Here is a 23,564-nt window from a genome sequence, read left to right as displayed (position 1 = left end):
TACTCAGCCCCCACAACCCCGGAGGAATTAAAGCAGTGGTGAAGGCGTTGATTTGGGGAGGGGCGTGTGCGTGCATGTATGCCCCAATTAACTTGGGTGAGATGTTGGAATTGTCTTTGTGGACTGAGGCCGATCTCAAAAGTTCGACCCAGGTGCTTTTTGAAAAAAAGGAAGGTCAAAAGTGTCCATCTTTGAGGAGTCCTCGGGGGAGTTCTTCAGAACAGCCTGTTCCTCAAGGCCATTCGAGGGAGTCAAATCGTAGATTAAGATGTTTTTTCTTCGAGCAGTCAAAACAATGACATTCCTGCTCTGTGTCCGTGTGCTGGCTCTGTCAATTCCAATGTAATTATTCTTTCTCGGCAAACTTCACCAAGATGATATCCATTTTGCGATTCAAATCAGAAATCGCTCCAGTCTGTGATCCCACAGCACGACCCAATCCTTCCATTGCGTTGAACAGCCTATGGGCCCCTTGAGTGGCTGCCATCGTCTTCCGAATTTGACGATACACCAGAGCAATGCCCAGCCCAATCAGCAAATGCCTTGCGATCACGGCTCCAAATAGGTAGATGTCTTCCACGTCCTCGATGGAAAGGACTGAGAGGCACATGATTCTCCAAGTATTCCAGGAATCTCTCACGTACCCCGCAGCAATGGTTCCATCAGGGCAGCCAGGCTCCCCCGAACCTCTTTTCCTTGTCGAAAAGACTGTGTCAATTGCATCGAGAGTCCAGTTGATCAAATTCATTTTGATGTTTAGATTTGAGGACAGCTCAAGAAAAGAGGCTTCAAAAAAGTTCAGACAAAGACAAGGACACAAGAAAGCAAGCAGGGAGCGTAGAAAAATGCGACCGCCCTCACCAAGAGGCAAGACAGAAAAAAGTGACATTTTCTGAGAGAGGACATGTGACAACATTTTCACCGAAACCCATGACAGTGGCATAAAAGATGTGGCCGTGAGGACAGGTTGTTCACCAAAGAAAAGCACATTTCCGGGGCTTCTACACTCCAGTAAATTAGAGTGAAGGCCATCCAGAGGAAGGCCGATGGTGCTCGCCTCCTTCCGACGGCCATCCAGCCAAAACCAAACATTGGATGTCAAAACTTTTTAGCCAGGGTTAAAGTAGACAAGTGTAGACAAGCTACATGAAAGTATAGCTAAGATACAAGACGAGGTAATCTTGTCTTTTTGGAGCCTTCTGCTGGAAATATCCGCCATTATAAAAGGGGCGTACCCATTCTATTGGCACATTTTTTTGGTTTATTCGTGACGAGCGTCGCCATGGTAACACAAAATGTTCCCAATTTAGAGTTCCCTCGTTGGCACGGGCGGCACCTTTCCGACAGTATAACATGTGGGGGTTTGTTGGCCGGTTCGTCTTGTATTATCCGTGGCAGAATAAGATAGAAGAACAATAATAATAAAGTATGAAATATGAGCAATAATAATATGGGCTGCTGGCAGTGCAGCAGGCCCATAATTTATGTTTCTGTGTGGGCCGGTAGAAAATGCGTCACGGACCGGTACCAGTTCCCGGACTGGTGGTTGGGGACCACAGAACTAGTGTAGAGACACAGCATTTGAACTAAATGTTCAGTTTAAATTGTGAGGACTTGCTTTGTTGTCCCTCAGGTGCGTTGACTAAGTCTGTTTTGATTGATTGATTGAAACTTGTATTAGTAGATTGCACAGTACATGTGACGATCGGTCAATTCATTTCGGTTTGTTTCCTTGTTTTTGTATTTACTTCCTGTCAGTGCTCTTATTTTGTTATTTTTCCTGTTTGTTCCGCTGAGCACTGTTTATTTCTCACCTGCCGTTGATTGGCAGCCGGTCCACACCTGCTGCCAATCAACATGTATCCTATTTATGCTTGGTCTCGAGCACTCCTCAGGGCTTGATGTTACTGTTGGGAAATCGCATGGCTGCCGTTTGTGTGACCCCAAGATGCAAGAACCAGGAGGAGGATGAGCAGGTAAGATGGTTTTAATGATCATAAACAGAAAATAAAGCAGACTCTCTATGTTTGGAACATTTATGAAAGACTGCTTTATTTTCTGTTTATGATCATTAAAATCATCTTACCTGCTCATCCTCCTCCTGGTTCTTGCATCTTGGGGTCATTTGCTTTAGTTGTGTGTGATAAGACATTTGCTTTAGTCGTGTGTGATAAGACATTTGCTTTAGTCGTGTGTGATAAGACATTTGCTTCAGTCGTGTGTGATAAGACATTTACTTTAGTCGTGTGTGATAAGACATTTGCTTTAGTCGTGTGTGATAAAACATTTGCTTTAGTCGTGTGTGATAAGACATTTGCTTCAGTCGTGTGTGATAAGACATTTACTTTAGTCGTGTGTGATAAGACATTTGCTTTAGTCGTGTGTGATAAGACATTGATGCTTTAGTCGTGTGTGATAAGACATTTGCTTTAGTCGTGTGTGATAAGACATTTGCTTTAGTCGTGTGTAATAAGACATTTGCTTTAGTCGTGTGTAATAAGACATTTGCTTTAGTCGTGTGTAATAAGACATTTGCTTTAGTCGTGTGTAATAAGACATTTGCTTTAGTCGTGTGTAATAAGACATTTGCTTTAGTCGTGTGTAATAAGACATTTGCTTTAGTCGTGTGTAATAAGACATCTGCTTTAGTCGTGTGTAATAAGACATCTGCTTTAGTCGTGTGTAATAAGACATCTGCTTTAGTCGTGTGTAATAAGAAATCTGCTTTAGTCGTGTGTAATAAGACATTTGCTTTAGTCGTGTGTAATAAGACATTTGCTTTAGTCGTGTGTAATAAGACATTTGCTTTAGTCGTGTGTAATAAGACATTTGCTTTAGTCGTGTGTAATAAGACATTTGCTTTAGTCGTGTGTAATAAGACATTTGCTTTAGTCGTGTGTAATAAGACATTTGCTTTAGTCGTGTGTAATAAGACATTTGCTTTAGTCGTGTGTAATAAGACATTTGCTTTCGTCGTGTGTAATAAGACATTTGCTTTCGTCGTGTGTAATAAGACATTTGCTTTAGTCGTGTGTGATAAGACATTTGCTTTAGTCGTGTGTGATAAGACATTTGCTTTAGTCGTGTGTGATAAGACATTTGCTTTAGTCGTGTGTGATAAGACATTTGCTTTAGTCGTGTGTGATAAGACATTTGCTTTAGTCGTGTGTAATAAGACATCTGCTTTAGTCGTGTGTAATAAGACATTTGCTTTAGTCGTGTGTAATAAGACATCTGCTTTAGTCGTGTGTAATAAGACATCTGCTTTAGTCGTGTGTAATAAGACATCTGCTTTAGTCGTGTGTAATAAGACATCTGCTTTAGTCGTGTGTAATAAGACATCTGCTTTAGTCGTGTGTAATAAGACATTTGCTTTCGTCGTGTGTGATAAGACATTTGCTTTCGTCGTGTGTGATAAGACATTTGCTTTAGTCGTGTGTGATAAGACATTTGCTTTAGTCGTGTGTGATAAGACATTTGCTTTAGTCGTGTGTGATAAGACATTTGCTTTAGTCGTGTGTGATAAGACATTTGCTTTAGTCGTGTGTGATAAGACATTTGCTTTAGTCGTGTGTGATAAGACATTTGCTTTAGTCGTGTTTAATAAGACATTGATGCTTTAGTTGTGTGTGATAAGACATTTGCTTTAGTCGTGTTTAATAAGACATTGATGCTTTAGTTGTGTGTGATAAGACAGATGTGCTCACACAAGTCTTACAAGCGGACTCACCGTGTTTCTGAGGTTGACGTGGAATCCTGGAATTCCTGAGGCGCTCCTCAGCCGAGTCTCAGGTAAGTGTGATAAATCACACAGAGGACCAGCTGGTATCTGAGAAGATGGGAGAAGATGATCATTGCCAATGCAAGCATGACATTTTAATTTAGAACTAGTTGTTGTTGTGCACAAAGCTACAGGCGAGGTTGGCAGTTTGGTGTGGAGGAACTAGACAATGGGTGCCAAACACTTCTTTGGAAAAGCAAGATGGTTTTAGAAAAGAGTGCAGGCCGGGAATGAGTCCCAACATGCTGGAAAGGAATGAAGCATGTCTGACACTCCCAGCTCCTCCTGAAATCCTTGATGCTTACCAACTTTCTCCCCACCTTTGTTGCCCAATGCACTGTTCACCTCACAATGTGTTCTCAAAAGCATCATAAAATCGGATTACGTAAGGATTCAGGTCAAGAACAAACGTGCAGTTGGTCTTTTATCTCCATGGTAAAAAAAAATCATATCATGTGAATCATTTCCTGGCTGGACAGACTCACCTTTATTTGTGCGCCACACCCACAACACACCTTGATGACTGGGAAGTTAGCAAACCCTCAAGGCTGCGTTTTGCAAGCTGAGGTGTCTTCCCTTAAGACACGAATACACAATCATCATTAGGTTCATCATGCAATATTGACTGGACATGATTTTCATCACATATTTGTTTTATTTGGCTGCACAGGAAGAACAACAACAACTCTACACTGCAAACTATCACCACTCAAACATTACACTGGTATTAGTCTTTTGACATTGTGTGTACGGCCTACTTACACGATTATATAGAAATACACAGCATTGTTAAGTGATTTAAGGGCTTGTAATCAGTCAAATCAATGTCCATCCAACTTGATGTGTGCTGCCTTGTTCAGACAGAACATGTGCCCTGAGGGTAAGGAAAGTAAACAATAACAACTCTAGTTTCCTAGTAAAAATGGAGCAGAGTTGTGGAGTCCTGTATAATATGACACTTGTGATTTAGGGCTATATAAATAAACATTGATTGATTGATTGATAATAATGTGTTGTGATTTAGGGCTATATAAATAAACATTGATTGATTGATTGATAATAATGTGTAAGTCTTGTTCACAAACCTGCATCAAGATGTGAAAACATTGTTACTTACTTCCAGAGTGCTTGCAAAAACAATCCAGGGAAGACAATGCTATGCTGCCATCTGCTGGACACTTTTATGCTGCCATATGCTGGACACTTTAATGCTGCCATCTGCTGGACACTTTTATGCTGCCATCTTGATGGACACTTTTATGCTGCCATCTTGATGGACAGCAACCAGTTTAAGATGACAGCAGTGACCTCTGACCTTATGTTGATTGGACACACATGATGAGTGGACACACATTAAACATGTAGTAGAAAGTCTTCCCAGGACATGGTAATTGCTGCTAAATGTGGACTAACTCACGGTTAGTTTTTTTTTATTTGCTGTAATTGCGAGACGTCCCAATACTTTTGATGAAAAAGTGTATCTAATCCATAATGGATTTGAACTTCTGGGGATTAAAGGTGCAACATTTGGGAAAATAGGGCACTTATAAGTGATTTTTAAGCAGAAATAGACAACATTTCTGCCCTAAGGGCTGCCTCACCCTACAGTTGGTGAATTTGAAATGTAAACAAATGCAGCGATGCAACACCCTGTAGAAAATAAGTTAACCTCCAAAAATATAATTCTTATACAAAAGTCATTTTAAAAATACAGTTAGATCACTCAAACACACAATGACAAAATATTGTTTCTTTGAAGTTCTCCATTAGAGTTCCAAACCAAACCAATCCAGCAACGTAAAATGAAAAATTAGTTGTTTTTTTTTTACTTACAAAACAATAATTTCAGGCATTAAGGAAGTCAATTTGAAAAGTTGGGCATATGTAAAGTAGATGACTTTTCTTAACTGTCGATTCAGGATCTTAATGAAGGAGCTGTTAATTTGATATGAGCACCATTTCAAGATGAAACATGCCTTTTCAAAAGAACAACTTTCAGATGAGAAATATGCTATAAAAACAATACAATAAACAATTACAGTAGTTTTATTAAGTAATATAATAATGTTGTACAGCACTATTACTGTGTCTCCTTCCAGCTGCTTTTCCACTAAACACTCCATTGACAGCTTCTCCATATTTTCATGGATAAATGATACTATTTTAACTTCCTCAGAAACATAACAATTAGTCCAGAGATAGCTCTTATCTCAAAACACTCTTAAGTTGATGTACCAGTGTACATGTGACAGACGCTCCCCAGTACTAGAGATCACTAAATCTGGAGCACAAGAGGACAGACGCTCCTCAGTACTACAGATCACTAAATCTGGAGCACAAGAGGACAGACGCTCCCCAGTACTAGAGATCACTAAATCTGGAGCACAAGAGGACAGACGCTCCCCAGTACTAGAGATCACTAAATCTGGAGCACAAGAGGACAGACGCTCCCCAGTACTACAGATCACTAAATCTGGAGCACAAGAGGACAGACGCTCCCCAGTACTAGAGATCACTAAATCTGGAGCACAAGAGGACAGACGCTCCCCAGTACTAGAGATCACTAAATCTGGAGCACAAGAGGACAGACGCTCCCCAGTACTACAGATCACTACATCTGGAGCACAAGAGGACAGACGCTCCCCAGTACTACAGATCACTACATCTGGAGCACAAGAGGACAGACGCTCCCCAGTACTACAGATCACTACATCTGGAGCACAAGAGGACAGACGCTCCCCAGTACTAGAGATCACTAAATCTGGAGCACAAGAGGACAGACGCTCCCCAGTACTACAGATCACTAAATCTGGAGCACAAGAGGACAGACGCTCCCCAGTACTACAGATCACTAAATCTGGAGCACAAGAGGACAGACGCTCCCCAGTACTAGAGATCACTAAATCTGGAGCACAAGAGGACAGACGCTCCCCAGTACTAGAGATCACTAAATCTGGAGCACAAGAGGACAGACGCTCCCCAGTACTAGAGATCACTAAATCTGGAGCACAAGAGGACAGACGCTCCCCAGTACTACAGATCACTAAATCTGGAGCACAAGAGGACAGACGCTCCCCAGTACTACAGATCACTAAACTGGAGCACAAGAGGACAGACACTCCCCAGTACTAGAGATCACTAAATCTGGAGCACAAGAGGACAGACGCTCCCCAGTAGTAGAGATCACTAAATCTGGAGCACAAGAGGACAGACGCTCCCCAATACTAGAGATCACTAAATCTGGAGCACAAGAGGACAGACGCTCCCCAGTACTAGAGATCACTAAATCTGGAGCACAAGAGGACAGACGCTCCCCAGTACTATAGATCACTAAATCTGGAGCACAAGAGGACAGACGCTCCCCAGTACTATAGATCACTAAATCTGGAGCACAAGAGCACAGACGCTCCCCAGTCCTACAGATCACTACATCTGGAGCACAAGAGGATTCTAACAAACAGTACACATTGTTCCCTTGTAGTGAAAAATAATGATTGGGGCTCAATTGTTGCCAGGTCTACTTTACTTTACGCCTCACCTCAAATACACAAACCTTATAGGTTAACTTTATAAATGTCCCCCAACTTACATGCGGTACAATAACGATTTTTAAAAAAATAGGAACACTTTTTTTCTCCTCTAAGTTTGATGCATGCTGCACACAAAAATAATGTATAAAGTTGAGGTGAGATTTGATTGAAAAATAGTTCATTGTTAACTTGTTTCTAAGGCTGATTTTCAAATGTGAGGGAGAAAATATATTGAAATAGATGCATTGAAGTTTGTTGGATGTTTTTCAAGTCAAGTAAATCTCCTCAGGTCACTGCTTGTTCTCCTCTGGCAACTTGGTGAGAACTTGCACTGCGTCAGACGTAACTACCAGCGTATGTTCGAACTGAGCCGACCTGCACCAAGGCAAATAACATGTATTGATCTCCATTCTATTCTCATGACATGAAGAATGTTCAAAATCACCTTTTCTGGTCTGTGGACACTGCAGTCCACTTATCTTGCAGTATTCTAAACTCTGGAGAGCCCTCCATCAGTATGGGTTCTGCCAACAAAGCAGACGTCATCGACCCAAACTCCTCACGTTTCATGGACTTTTCCACTCACCTATGGTGAAGGCCATGCCTTCTTCCATGGTCATGTCGTTATCGTTGGCTACAACATGAAAGGGAGTGCTGGGTAGTAAATAAATACAAGCATGAAGCACACAACAAGGTCTTACCATGGTGCCAGATCTCAGGGTGGCAATGGAAGTGGGAGCCGATGCCGTGTCCAATGAAATAAGGACACACCTGGAATCCATTTGATTGAGCAATTTCACTGCAGAACAACACAATCGTAAGAGTTGTAAGATAGCACACATACAGTAGGTACAGTGTTTCAATGAATGTTAGCATACATGTTGCAGTACAATCATATGAGTTGTATGATAGCACACATACAGTAGGTACAGTGTTTCAATGAATGCTAGCATAAATGTTGTAGTAAATCATATGAGTTGTAAGATAGCACACATACAGTTGGTACAGTGTTTCAATGAATGCTAGCATACATGTTGCAGTACAATCATACGAGTTGTATGATAGCAAACATAGGTACAGTGTTTCAATGAATGCTAGCATAAATGCTAGTCTGTGAGTGTGTCACATCCAGGTTGCCATCTTGGTCTGGCTACTGCCACTGGTAACGTTACTAAACATGTCAGACCTTAGTCCATCTAAAAGTTACCATTCTCAACTTATTCATGACAAAGTCAGGAACAAAACCAGGATTTGAAAGATGGAGACCATTGAAGATTTTTTTCATCTGACGCCAAACTTGCTCATTTCCTCCTGGATAGGTAAGTCAGGCATTTACCTTTTCTTATGACTTGTAATAAATGGAAATGGACATTTGGTATGTCAACTATATTGTCCAATACAGTCTTTGATCTTGTCTAACAAAGATAGTATGTTCCTGCAACCAATGTTATAGCATGCTAGCCCGGTCAACAGGGTTGCCACCTTTTAGAACTGGAAATAAGGAACACTACTCACGGCCAAACTGCACGGCTGAAAGAAATTTGAGGGCGTGGCTCCCCAAAACTTTGAAATGCATAGAAACATGTGTATCTTGTATATGAAAAAACTAAATACTTTGATTTAATTGACATTATTTCACGGGTCATATTAGCCTCTGGGCCCTGGCCCCAGGGGTCACTTGGTGGTCAGTAAGGAAGGGGAAGTCAAGAAAACATTTAGTCATACTTCAAGTGCTTTATTAGCAATGACCATTGCTAAAGTGCTGTAAATTAAACAAAGATTTGCAGTTTAACACACAAAAAACTCAATGAAACCCTTGAACTTGTGTATACATGTTTAGATAAATGATTATGTCCATCGTAACTAGCCTGAACTTGAGCATATACTGTATTCTATACATTTAAATTGCTGTAAATGAAACTTATATATAGGCCTGCCTACTGTATTCTATACATATAAAGTACTGTAAATGAAACTTATATATAGGCCTGCCAACTGTATTCTATACATATAAAGTGCAGTAAATGAAACTTATATATAGGCCTGCCTACTATCCAGCTGGATTTGGCTGTGTATTTGGCAACCTCAGTCAGGGAGAGGGGGAGGGGACTACAGAATTTTCACCGTGATTGCAGTACCATTTCTGGCCATATTTTTACATATGGCTCCTTTAATTGTAGAATTGCTGGTAACTAAGTGTGTGTGTGTGTGTGTGTGTGTGTGTGTGTGTGTGTGTGTGTGTGTGTGTGTGTGTGTGTGTGTGTGTGTGTGTGTGTGTGTGTGTGTGTACCTAATAGTGTTCCCAATGACACAAAGCTGTGCACCCGGCTTGCAAACTGCGATAGCTTCATCTCTGCAGCGCCTCGCCGTTTCAACCAGTCGCCGCCCAACCTCATCCACCTGGCCAATTAAGAAGGTTTCCGATGTGTCACCATGGTAACCATCCAGATACACCTAAGTGGGGAGAGGCTGATTGACTGTTGCTCCAAGCATCTTTGTGTGCGTTCATCCGTCAACTTACAGTGACATCGACGTTGATGATATCACCGTCTGCAAGCGGCCGACTGCAGGCACATCAACAACACTGTTAATTCTGGATCTCACACACACACACGCAGGGCAGGGGTGTCCAAACTACGGCCCACCGCCATCCAGACATCACAAATTGGCCCGCGGCGTGTTTTTGCCTCAATTTAGTTTACGTGATTCAATCCGGAGTGATCTTGCCGCCCTCTTGTGGGCTACTTTATCAACCATCGTCAATGATCATGGGTTTAATTTGGAAGGGAGTTAAGCACAGAATCAATGTATATGACCCAATCCATACAACTATTCCAACTTATGGTATAAATGACCTATAACCAACAAATAAAGTCGCACACTACACACCTCCATTGAACTTTGTGGACATTATAGAACACATTCAAACCCCATGTATGATTTAAAATACATACCGTAATTTCCGGACTATAAGCCGCACCTGACTATAAGCCGCACCAGCTAAATTTAGGGGAAAATACAGATTGCTCCATATATAAGCCGCACCCGACTATAAGCCGTAGGCGTTTTGATGTGTAATTACCGTAGTACAGGGGTCACCAACGCGGTGCCCGCGGGCACCAGGTAGCCCGTAATGACCAGATGAGTAGCCCGCTGGCCTGTTCTAAAAATACCTCAAATAGCAGCACTTACCAGTGAGCTGCCTCTATTTTTTAAATTTTATTTATTTACTAGCAAGCTGGTCTCACTTTGCCCGACATTTTTAATTCTAAGAGAGACAAAACTCAAATAGAATTTGAAAATCCAAGAAAATATTTTAAAGACTTGGTCTTCACTTGTTTAAATAAATTCATAATTTTTTTTACTTTGCTTCTTATAACTTTCAGAAAGACAATTTTAGAGAAAAAATACAACCTTAAAAATGATTTTAGGATTTTTAAACACATATACCTTTTTACCTTTTAAATTCCTTCCTCTTCTTTCCTGACAATTTAAATCAATGTTCAAGTAAAAAAAAAATTTTTATTGTAAAGAATAATAAATACATTTTAATTTAATTCTTCGTTTTAGCTTCTGTTTTTTCGACGAAGAATATTTGTGTAATATTTCTTCAAACTTATTATGATTAAAATTCAAAAAAATATTCTGGCAAATCTAGAAAATCTGTAGAATCAAATTTGAATCTTATTTCAAAGTCTTTGAATTTCTTTTAAAAATGTTGTTCTGGAAAATCTAGAAGAAATAATGATTTGTCTTTGTTAGAAATATAGCTTGGTCCAATTTGTTATATATTCTAACAAAGTGCAGATCGGATTTTAACCTATTTAAAACATGTCATCAAAATTCTAAAATTAATCTTAATCAGGAAAAATTACTACTGATGTTCCATAAATTCTTTTTTAAATTTTTTCAAAAAGATTCGAATTAGCTAGTTTTTCTCTTCTTTTTTTAGGTTGAATTTTGAATTTTAAAGAGTCGAAATTGAAGATAAACTATGTTTCAAAATTTAATTGTCATTTTTTTCGTGTTTTCTCCTCTTTTAAACCGTTCAATTAAGTGTAAATATCATTAATTATTAATAATAACATAGAGTTAAAGGTAAATTGAGCAAATTGGCTATTTCTGGCAATTTATTTAAGTGTGTATCAAACTGGTAGCCCTTCGCATTAATCAGTACCCAAGAAGTAGCTCTTGGTTTCAAAAAGGTTGGTGTAGTATATAGGGGTTCCTGCTACCACGGAGGGGATTGTCGGGACAGAGATGACTGTTTGGGAACGCAAAGCGTCCCATTTATTAACAATAAATCTTTCAATCATTCAATCAGACTTTCACATCTTTGAAATGGCGAACAGCATTCGTGCAGAGTACAAATAATACAACGGTATTACCGGTAATCAGTCTTTAATCATTGTGTCATCGTCTTCCTCCTGCTGGACCTACTCTATATTTTATGCTGCTGCTGTCATATATACTGTATATACTGTAATATTGTACATGGTCATTGGTTTATATTGTATATATGTTATAGACATAATATAATATATCTGTATATAAATTAATCTGTACACATATTATGTATATATTCGTATATATGTTAGATTTTTTTATAGCTTTTTTAGTCTATTTATACCTGCATTGTCCTTTCCATCCTAACACTTTCCATCATTGTAACTGAGCTACTGTGGTGAACAATTTCCCTTGTGGATCATTAAAGCTTATCTAAGTCTAAGTCTAAGTCTAAGTACTAAAACCACCGAAATCCTCTTCGTCGGTGTCGGAGAAGAACAGGTCCAAAATGCCATCGTCAGCCACTCTCTCTCCTTTGTTCTCACTCTCAAAACCTTCCTCTTCGTCAGTGGAATCAACGGCTCCGGCCATTTGCTTTTATTACCTCTGAAGGATTTTTTTGTCTTTTTGCATTGAATCAGTTCTTCATGCTGCCGCAGGGGCGCCGCTAGGGATTTTGGGCCCCATGAAAAGAATCTTTACAGGGCCCTCAACACAGCGGCAACATTTTTTTATGCTATTTTACATACAATTATGCATTTTAATGGTATTTTTGACTATCATTACCATATTTTTGAAAGAAGAACAGCATCACAGTTGACATATACAGTAGGGGAAGAACTGAGCACTCTGTATACAATGGAATTCATTTTCAGAGGGGAGATCAACTATTATTGAATAAGAACAGCTTGATAAATGTTTGACTGGATTGATTATTTAACTAATATAGCAGTAAAATGTAAAAATCCAGAGTTTTCTTGAGCTAACATGGTGAGAAAAGTGAGCTAGCTTATTACCACAGACAGGGACAAAGTTAATATGCATAACTTTCCACCACAACTAACAAACCCACCTTTTTTTTGGAAATATTGGGTGACATATTGTCGACCCTTCAACTCCTTCTCCTCTCTTATTTTCTTTTCCTTTCTTTTTTTGCTGCCTGATTTTTGAGTCACACTGCTGTCTCCTCCGCTTTGCCCGCAGTGGCGCTGTCTGTGACAAATCGCCACTTCAATTCACTACAATGCATGATGGGTGATATGCAAAACACTCCACACTTCCCCATGTTTGCACATTATAGCTTCTTGACTTTGAATACCCAACTTTAAAGAGGTCGTAAGGGAAGTAAACAAGGTAGGAGTCAAACTTTCACATAATATTCAATGTTTTATTGTTTATACTTCTGTCGTTAGAGTCTGATGTGTGGTAGTTGTTACAGTAGAAGTAGTTGAAGTTATGTGTTGTTGTTCAGTCTGTTATAGCTTGCATTAATCAATGCTAACTAAAGTGTTATTTTGCTACAAATGATTATCAATGCTCTGCTGTGTGGTGGAAAAAAGCACCGTACTGTGTAGAGGTGGGAAAATAATCCATTTTACATGCATTGCAATTTGGATAAAATCGATAAGCAAATGTCTATAATTGATGTATTGATTATAAATAAAGTCATGTGGACAGTTGTAAAATGTGTCTGACTGTACCTCACTGAGAGATCCAAGCAGCTCCTTTATTATCGAGCACTAATGTTCCACTTTTCCAATTCATTTAATACATGTGGGAATGTAGTGAAAGGAAAAGAAATGTAAAACTGCATCAATATATGGCTTCACCGCAGGATGTACTGTATTCTTACATGTCTGACTAACTTCCCTCTTCAATGTAGTGTGCAGATTTAAATCATTGGGATGGCAGATTAGGTGTCAAAACATCTGTGATCACTCTGAGACAGCACACATACACTAGTTGAAAGAAATAATTATAAAACACTGAAGTTAGCCGAGTGATTTCGATAAACATTTATTCAGATTCCTATTTAATTACATTACACATATATTTAATATCTATATAACTTTAGAACGATTTAAATATATATAATTGTATATACACTGTCTGTATATACGCAGTGGTGGTCAAAAGTGTACATACACTTGTAAAGAACATCATGTCATGGCTGTCTTGAGTTTCCAATCATTTCTACAAGTCTTATTTTGTTGTGATGTAGTGATTGGAGCACATACTTGTTGGTCACAAAAAACATTCATGAAGTTTGCTTCTTTTATGAATTTATTATGGGTCTACTGAAAATGTGAGCAAATGTGCTGGGTCAAAAGTATACATACAGCAATGTTAATATTTGCTTACATGTCCCTTGGCAAGTTTACCTGCAATAAGGCGCTTTTGGTAGCCATCCACAAGCTTCTGCTTGAATGTTTGACCACAAAATTGCTGCAGTTCAGCTAAATGTGTTGCTTTTCTGACATGGACTTGTTTCTTCAGCATTGTCCACACCTTTAAGTCAGGACTTTGGGAAGGCCATTCTAAAACCTTCATTCTAGCCTGATTTAGCCATTCCTTTACCACTTTTGAGGTGTGTTTGGGGTCATTGTCCTGTTGGAACACCCAACTGTGCCCAAGACCCAACCTCCGGGCTGATGATTTTAGCTTGTCCTGAAGAATTTGGAGCTAATCCTCCTTTTTCATTGTCCCATTTAAAGCAGCAGTTCCATTGGCAGCAAAACAGGCCCAAAGCATAATACTACCACCACCATGCTTGACGGTAGGGTAGGAATGGTGTTCCTGGGATTAAAGGCCTCACCTTTTCTCCTCCAAACATATTGCTGGGTATTGTGGCCAAACAGCTCCATTTTTGTTTCATCTGACCACAGAACTTTCCTCCGGAAGGTCTTAAATTTGTCCATGTGACATGTAAGCAAATATTAACATTGCTGTATGTATACTTTTGACCCAGCAGATTTGCTCACATTTTCAGTAGACCCATAATAAATTCATAAAAGAAGCAAACTTCATGAATGTTTTTTGTGACCAACAAGTATGTGCTCCAATCACTACATCACAAAAAAATAAGAGTTGTAGAAATGATTGGAAACTCAAGACAGCCATGACATGATGTTCTTTACAAGTGTATGTACACTTTTGACCACAACTGTATATATCTACACACATATATGCACAAATATATAATATATTAATATAATATGTATATACGTACACACATATATGTATATGCTATATATGTGTGTGTGTGTATATTGTTACTTTACATGCTGTCGGCTTTCGGCCCCCCGCCAAATTCTTTAGCTTAATGTTTGGAAACCCCTGCTATATTGTTACAAATAATATATAACAATATTGATGTATACATGCTGTGAGATAGAGGATAATTACCTGTCAGGTATGCCATGACACACCACGTTGTTCACAGACGTACAAACAGATTTTGGGAAACCCCCGTATCTAAGAGGGGAGGGGTAGGCGTTATGCCGGATAGTCTCCTGATGTACAATGAAGTCTATTTCATCTGTTGTCATACCAACCTAAAATAACAACAACAACATGTCAGTGATCTTCAGTCTGTAACAAAGCAAGACGTGTGCCTACTTTCAGACTGTGTCCGGCTAGTAGCAGCACATGTCGGGCTAGCTGGCAGGCTCTGACCAGGCCTTGGATCTGCTCTGGATTGTGGATTTCTACGTAGTCCGGCCATTCTGGGACCAGTCCTTTGCTGACGTAATCTGGGCGCACAATGTGCTTACAAGTCAGACAGGAGAGAGAACAGTGGGTTACACAAATTCTAATAAATACTTTTTTCACCAAGAAAACACTTGGCCACCATAATAACCGACATTAAAATTCAATAGTCATAAAAACTAGGAGGAAGTTTCATTTAAAAAGTATATTTAATATGTGTGGCAGCTGTAATATTACACACAGTTTGAACAGTAACACTTTGTTTAAATATTTAATTAAGTGATTCTTTGGCGTATCACTAGTTGGAGCCCGCGTACTGCACCACAGTTTGACAATCCCTGAACTACAGTTTTAGAAAAAGTCATGTGAATGTCATTGAGTACCATCACTTCTGGAAGGAATATTGTCTGTCGAGTTAGTTGCCACTTAGAGCTGCATCGTTATCACCAAAATAATAATCACCATTATTTTTATTAATATTAAAATCACGATTATTAATCACGAATATTCACTATGTTATGGAAAACATTTTTATTGCCCTTTCTATTTTCAGCAAACAATATGTTAACTGGGCATTCATTTCAAAATGAAACGTAATAAAAAAAATAGTTCTAAAATAAAATGTACAAAAGGGCTAAGTCAAAATAAATATGCCACTCCAGTAATAATAATAATAATAATAATGGATTAGATTTTATATTGCGCTTTTCTATTATTAGATACTCAAAGCGCTCACAGAGAAGTGGGAACCCATCATTCATTCACACCTGGTGGTGGTGAGCAATGTTCCCTCTAATTGTTCATGTGTGTGAGCAAATGCACAAACTCCCTGAGCATTCAGTGGAGCACATGTGAGCAACATCACACGTGCACACTGCGGCCACACCAGCGTCACACCTGTCCCAAACCTGACATCATAACAATTTCAATGTTTTATTCAAATAATTTTCTGACATAAGTGATTTTGCCCTCTTACAATGACAATAACAAAAAAAACATGTTTTTCATGACCTATGTGCTAGTATTGTATGTCTGGCTGCGGGTCCTGCCTTTAAAAGAAATGTTACCCCTTTCAGAGATTACATTTAGTTCCTGTAACGTTCTGTCTGTAAAATACATCTTTTTAATAGCATTTATGAAATCTAGAGACAATATTTCAAGAATAATATCCTTAGATTAACATTCTTAATAAATGGCAGTAAAATAAGCACACATCTGATTGTGGAGTCAGAGTGTTACAACCTGGCATTTACACATTGTGTGGCGTTGGGGTTGTCCGACTTTTTCTGTCGCGTTGGGGTTGTCCGACTTTTTGTGTGGCCATAAACGCAGCACTGGCTAAGTGCCATGAGTGCGTGTGTTGGTGCAGGTGAGCGAGCGAGCGGCTTCTGTTGATATGACGGATGATAACGTTGGTTTAAGCCTGGTTTGTACGGCAGAAATTTACCAGTTTTTATAGATAACATTTTTTTTTACTCATGTTTTTGGTGTGGTTACAAACAGTTTTGCTCAATAAAGTGATTGATGGAATTCCTGTCCGTAAAGTGTCTCGACAGACGATAATTGAACTGTGTTGACAAAGATTGTTTTATTTATTGGGGCCACTCTAGTTGTCAACTGTCACTCACAGAGTTGCATTGCAAAATCATACAGAATAAATTGTAATGTGTTTATTTTGTTTTAAGTTCAGATGGGATTTTTGATTTCCTGCGCGGCATTAATTTGCTGTGCGCAGAGGACGCGCGAGCGGTGCGCAATTGCGCGAGCGGTGCGCAATTGCGCGAGCGGTGCGCAATTGCGCGAGCGGTGCGCAATTGCGCGAGCGGTGCGCAATTGCGCAGGCGCGCACCTTAGAGGGAACGTTGGTGGTGAGCTACATTTGTAGCCACGACCCTTTTTACCGTATTGCTTCTGCACTATCTTGTTCAGCTCATTCATTGTTTATGTTCTTTGTTTTGTTTTTTGCTCTATGCTTTTTTAACCTGTAATGCACTTTGGTTCAAATTAAAAGTTGTTGTAAACGTGCTGTATAAATAAAGTTGACTTGACTTGACAGCTGCCCTGGGGTAGACTGACGGAAGCGAGGCTGCCAGTTTGCGCCTACGGCCCCTCCGACCACCACCTATCATTCATTCATCATTCATTCACCAGTGTGAGCGGCACCGGGGGCAAGGGTGAAGTGTCCTGCCCAAGGACACAACGGCAGCGATTTGGATGTCAAGAGGTGGGGAGCGAACCTGCAACCCTTAGTCTACCCACTACGCCATACCGCCCCTAAAGCAGTGAACTAAGCTTATGCACAAAATGGCAAGGAACACACTTTACTGCTCACAGTATATATCTTCTACAACTTTATTTCATCTTTAGCTGTCCCTCTCACTCACTCTTACTCGCTCTTACACGAGTCCACTGATGGTCGCCCCCTGGTGGTCGGCTGACTGTTGCTTGTGAAAGTACTTGAACTTTTAAATGTTAATATCGCCGACCATCACCCTCATTTAATCGTAGCGGCCACGATTAAGTTTGATAAATTGTGCAGCCTTATTGGCACTTATTATTCAGTAGGCAAGAACCAGACCAACCTTAAAGACGTTACCATTAGGGATATTCCCATCAAAGTTTTATGCTGCCGATACAGAGCATCCATGAGTGAGATCAGTCGATACCAACACCGGTCACATGTGTTAACTGTACATTTTTTAATGCATTTACGCTGAGTCGGTGCATAAAATCGTTTGATCAAAACAAAGTCAATAGTATACAAAAGCAAAGACTACTTTCTGCTACTCATTTAAATACCTTGGGGTTTTCCCCCTGAAAGTCCTCCTGGGTCTATGGAACTATTCCCTAAGTTAGTAAACATGAACAAAAACAAGACTTTTTTTTGGAGAAAACAAAAATATTGTTTTGATCACTCCAGCATCGATCATATACTGATGGGGCGGCGTGGCGAAGTTGGTAGAGTGGCCGTGCCAGCAATCGGAGGGTTGCTGGTTACTGGGGTTCAATCCCCACCTTCTACCATCCTAGTCACGTCCGTTGTGTCCTTGGGCAAGACACTTCACCCTTGCTCCTGATGGCTGCTGGTTAGCGCCTTGCATGGCAGCTCCTGCCATCAGTGTGTGAATGTGTGTGTGAATGGGTGAATGTGGAAATAGTGTCAAAGCGCTTTGAGTACCTTGAAGGTAGAAAAACGCTATACAAGTATAACCCATTTATCATTATAATTACCCTTACTATTGACACCACCAATTTATGGACCGATCCTATCCTCTTCCGTGTGGTGACTGTGCCACACCAACAGTTGCAGTTACATCATACAGTCATCTACTTTCATGCTAATTACTTTCTACACTAAGGCTTTATTTCTTAGTGTTGTTTAAAGCTACAGTAGGGAAGGGATTCATGTGGCCGGGGGTAATTTTGGCAATGCAGTCTGTTGAAAATGATGGAAAATGCCACTATATATAGCAGCTGAAACTGTGGGCAAAGTTGGAATTGCCACAAGACATTTTTTTAATTCAACACTCTACCATCTGGCGGCTAAAGTGGATAGGGCACCCCCAATTTGTCACGTTTCGCATGTCAGGTAAACTGTGACCATATGAATTCCCTAGGCCATCTTAGCTCTTATCATGCCTGCTCCTGGTTTTCTCTTGGTGTGTAACAAGTTTAGCCTCGTCCTCCATAATATGACTTAAAATGTAGTTTATTTGCCGTAATGATGGTGATTATTATTAGTTTAAGAAAGCGGCTCTACACTGTGTATGGAGACCCATCATTAGCTGCTTGTCAGCAATAGAGGATCAGTGTTTGGGATCGGCATTAATCGGCAATGGCCGATCGTGTACTTTTTCACGAAAATCGGCCGATACCAATCGGTGTCGGCACAGTCCTTATTAACATTATAACTACCTCCGCAGAATAGGCTTATTCAGCATCAATTCAACAAGAATGCCATGAAACAAAACGGAGTAAAAAAAACTCCTGACAGGAAAAAAATACATGACCTAATTGTGTCTGGTCACCTAAAAAAGCAAAAATATCAGGTTGTAAAGTTTTACCTTTGGTACTGCGTAAGCAGGTCGTACAGTAGCAGGGCGAACTACACTGTGAGAGTGGGCCTTCTTCCACTTCTCCCAGAAGAAGCGGCCATGTTGCTGACACAGTGTCAGTGGGGAAGACCCCCGCTGTTGAAGACAGTGCACCCTTCCAAGAAGACCACCCGCTCCTGCAGCAATGGACAAAAAACAGCCTTTGGATGACAGCAACCACCTTGACACGGATACTGAGATCTCATAGCAAAGGAACCGATAACTCACTACAAGCAACCCCCTAACTTGCTCTGCCTGTAATATACTAAAATGTTGCTTTTCACAGAAAAGGTGGAAAAGTATAAACTAAAAACATTGTTTTGCCCACATAACAATAAAAAATTATTATATGCTCCCATTGGTGGAGTGAGGTTGTGAAAAAGACTAATTGGGGCACTTAAGTAATGTTGGAGCATAAGTCAGCAACACAAACACATGATTTTAACACTGAGCAGCTAGAAAGTAAAGTGTTGATAATCATTGTGTTTTTCACACAATGTATGTGCATATATAAACATCATGATATATGTATTCAATTGAATTGAACCATTTCTGCTGCAAGCGGGAGAAGGTGTAGGATTGTTTTCTAAATGTTGACTTGTATTATGTTTTGTAATATTCTTTCATTTCCGAAATAAAACCTACAGTCATTCATTTATACAAGAACTATGTCATAATAAATAAATACAATGAATTGTCCAATCTTTTCATCAATAATGCAAACTTAAATTGCATGAGTATTAATGACTTCCTTCAATCAAACTTACATCCTTTTTAGTCCGTAACACTCTTTGCTACATACGGTAAAGCATAAGGCTGGTCTATTCAACTTGCAGACCGGGAGCCAAACGCGGCCCAGGAATGACACGATACTGGCCCCTGTGCTCAGTTCAACACAAACATGTTTGCAGTACATTCCTAAAAACACTAGAGTGCTCTTGTTTCTGGGAAAATGTGGACGACTGTAAACGCATTGACGGATCCTTGCATTGACATTTGAATTTTGCTAGCAAGCATAGACCACTAAGGTCGTAACTTGTGATTGAAATAACTTAGGTGTTCCTCAAGGTTCCATTTAAGGTCCTCTCTTTTTCCTCATTTGGCTATTTAACTGGTGGACACGACTTCAGTTAAAACAACTTTAAGGGAGTCACATTTTTGCACCAGATTCTTAAAAACTGTTCTAGAGATGATCTTTGACTAGCTTTTTTGCAGAAGGTCCTTAAAAACAACATAGTGGGGGTTTTCTTTCTCCGCTGTCACTGGCATTTGAGTGACAGACATGTTCACCAATCAGAATTGTTGAGCCTCGCGTTTAGTCGTCTCTCTCGAGGTCTCATTTTATGCATCACTTTTAGCACCCGAGCGTGTTTATTTAACAGTAAAATTAACTGAACAGAGTGAGCCCTCTTTCAGTTATCCAACGTCTTTGTCTCGGTGGGCAGGAAGCGACTCAGCGAGACCGCACACACGGGAAGCACAGACAGACGCTAGAGCGCCTTGCAGACTCGCCAGTGAGAAGTTCAGCAAAATAACAAAAATCAGGTGGAAAAAAATACAATTACAAAGCCAAATGTCTTATTGTGGGAATATTGCAGCTTCAAATCCGATGGGTAATATAAGGCCATCAACACGGAAGAACAAGCGAGAATGCAGTGATCTAGTTTTTCTAACTCGGAAAAAAAAAGCATTTTAAGATGTTAAAAATGTATTTAAGTTAAATGTTTTTTTACAGAAATGAGAATCACATTTTTTTTTTTTGGTTTGTTTATTTATTTAGGATAACAAAGTTATTTACCTTCCAATTACAGTACAATGATTAACAATTTTACAGTAATGAGAAATAAAAGTTCATATAATTTTAAAAGCTTACTTGCATTATAGTTATTATATATTATATTTACATTACATTATAAACACTGTATAGTTTGTATCGATCGTTTCTTTGGTTTAAGAGCATGATGTAGACAAAAGCTCTGAGTCTGTCTGCAGAAAGACAATTGTTTTTAAGATACATTATGGCGTATTGTTCTAATGTCAAATTGAATCGCCATTTTGAAGAGAAAAATCGCAATCAGGAATATAGAATAAAGCTGTAGTCTCAATAGCTGTGCTATCACACTGAGTCAAGAACCACATGAAATATAAATACAGCTGTAGACAAATTGTAAGAAAAGAGTAAAACCATTTTATTGAGTGGTATTACTGTAATGTAAAGCTAACACACGTACAAAATGACTCATATTGACAATATTCTCCTCACAACAATAACACAGGAAACAATGACATGTTTAATTACAAGGTAGCAACACAATATAAATATTGCCATGACCCACTCCTGCTGTTATTGTTCCAAGCCAATATTTTGTTTAAAGCAGCTGAACTTGATATAAACTGCTAGGATACTAACAGAACCTCTGGGTACTGTTTCCAGTGCATAGACGGACCCTGAGGTACTAACATAACCTCTGGTCAGTTTCCAGTGCATAGACGGACCCTGAGGTACTAACATAACCTCTGGTCACTGTTTCCAGTGCATAGACGGACCCCGAGGTACTAACAGAACCTCTGGTCACTGTTTCCAGTGCATAGACGGACCCCGAGGTACTAACAGAACCTCTGGTCACTGTTTCCAGTGCATAGACGGACCCCGAGGTACTAACAGAACCTCTGGTCACTGTTTCCAGTGGATAGACGGACCCTGAGATACTAACAGACCCTCTGTTTCCAGTGCATAGACGGACCCTGAGAACCCGGACGTTGTCGTGTGGGCTCAGTGAGTGGAGCTACTAAAGAGAGATGCACTTCTAAACGCAGGGAGATGATCTACAAGTGACTTTTACACTTATTAGACATTAGTGAAGGACTCAGTCATTAGTGAAGGACTCAGTCAGGTCGCCTACCTGATCTTCTTACTAGTCGGCCAGCGCCGGAGGACGCCATTACTGGTCACGTGTTCACCTTCACCGCAGTCACGTGACACGTGGCAACATTCACATTTGGCACAATTATCTTATTCTATTATCTTTATTCCAACAGCTAGTAATGCATGTAATTATTTGGCACAATCATCTTATTCTATTATCTTTATTCCAACAGCTAGTAATACATGTAATTATTTGGCACAATCATCTTATTCTATTATCTTTATTCCAACAGCTAGTAATGCATGTAATTATTTGGCACAATCATCTTATTCTATTATCTTTATTCCAACAGCTAGTAATACATGTAATTATTTGGCACAATCATCTTATTCTATTATCTTTATTCCAACAGCTAGTAATGCATGTAATTATTTGGCACAATCATCTTATTCTATTATCTTTATTCCAACATCTATGTAATGACATAATCCTTCAATTAATAGCAAATGTAATGTAAGTGTTGAAGTGTGTGTATGTCTGAGGGCGTTGCAAAACAAAGCATAATAATAATAATAATAATAATAAGCTATATTTGAATTATTAAGATTTGTGTTATGGTGTCTCACTGTTTAACTTCACTTCTCTCTCTCTCTCTCTCTGTTAACACTAATTAGAATAAATAATAATAGAATAAAATAAAATAAACTAGAGAATTGTGCAATACCTTTCAATATAGATGCATATATGTACACATGAAAGTAAATATAGATGCATATATGTACACATGAAAGTAAATATAGATGCATATATGTATACATGAAAGTAAATATAGATGCATATATGTATACATGAAAGTAAATATAGATGCATATATGTATACATGAAAGTAAATATAGATGCATATATGTATGCATGAAAGTAAAGATAAATAGCAGCAATGTATTTATATGCTGTGTTTGTAGGCAGGTATATGTACAGATGTCCATATAGTACAAATAGTGCAGGAATACTCATATGCTTGCTAGTCTTTATGGTGGTTGTATTCCATTGGATGTCCTTTTCTTCTCACAAATCTTGCTGCTGTGTTTGCACATTGCTTTACTTCCCCCAGCAGCTATGGGACTTTTTGTCATGTGTTCAAACTCTCTTTGCGTATTTGCAGTTTGTGGGAAGTATATGTCTCTGATGTCTTGGTACAGTTGGCAGCTTGTAAGAAAGTTCACACCTCACCTTGTGCACATTGAATGCACAATATGTCTTCTCTTGGGAGCCAGGTCTGCCTATGGCGGCGTTTTTC

The 23,564-nt window shown here is 39.4% G+C and overlaps 1 protein-coding gene across 2 annotated transcripts; it reads right to left on the bottom strand.

The window, feature by feature from the left end:
• Positions 1 to 6,896: 6,896 nt before the first annotated feature.
• Positions 6,897 to 22,379, bottom strand: metap1d (methionyl aminopeptidase type 1D (mitochondrial)). Of its 2 annotated transcripts, XM_062023891.1 has the most exons (10): positions 22,304 to 22,379; positions 19,371 to 19,537; positions 15,217 to 15,366; positions 15,004 to 15,152; positions 9,833 to 9,875; positions 9,602 to 9,765; positions 8,013 to 8,110; positions 7,898 to 7,945; positions 7,757 to 7,835; positions 6,897 to 7,686 (listed from the first exon to the last, which is right to left on the bottom strand). In XM_062023891.1, exons 1-10 carry the CDS (start codon positions 22,341 to 22,343, stop codon positions 7,602 to 7,604), a joined length of 1,023 nt encoding a protein of 340 aa, XP_061879875.1. In that variant the 5' UTR covers positions 22,344 to 22,379; the 3' UTR covers positions 6,897 to 7,601. The 2 variants fall into 2 exon arrangements, with proteins under 2 accessions (XP_061879875.1, XP_061879876.1); XM_062023892.1 differs by lacking the exon at positions 22,304 to 22,379 and having other exon boundaries at positions 15,217 to 15,350; positions 19,371 to 19,499.
• Positions 22,380 to 23,564: the final 1,185 nt, after the last annotated feature.

The sequence above is a fragment of the Entelurus aequoreus genome, linkage group LG16, assembly GCF_033978785.1.
Source record: "Entelurus aequoreus isolate RoL-2023_Sb linkage group LG16, RoL_Eaeq_v1.1, whole genome shotgun sequence".
Taxonomy (NCBI): domain Eukaryota; kingdom Metazoa; phylum Chordata; class Actinopteri; order Syngnathiformes; family Syngnathidae; genus Entelurus; species Entelurus aequoreus.
The sequence above is the reverse complement of the archived record's forward strand: the minus strand, read 5'-3'. Positions and strand labels throughout refer to the sequence as shown.

Bases quoted from the DNA above. Each gene is read 5' to 3' on its own strand.
- metap1d (XM_062023891.1), bottom strand. From the start codon at position 22,343: ATGGCGTCCTCCGGCGCTGGCCGACTAGTAAGAAGATCAG. The intron at 19,538-22,303 runs GTAGGCGACCTG...CCATTGCTGCAG, and splicing joins CCGACTAGTAAGAAGATCAG to GAGCGGGTGGTCTTCTTGGA. The intron at 7,946-8,012 runs GTAAGACCTTGT...TTCATGTTGTAG, and splicing joins CCCTGAGATCTGGCACCATG to CCAACGATAACGACATGACC.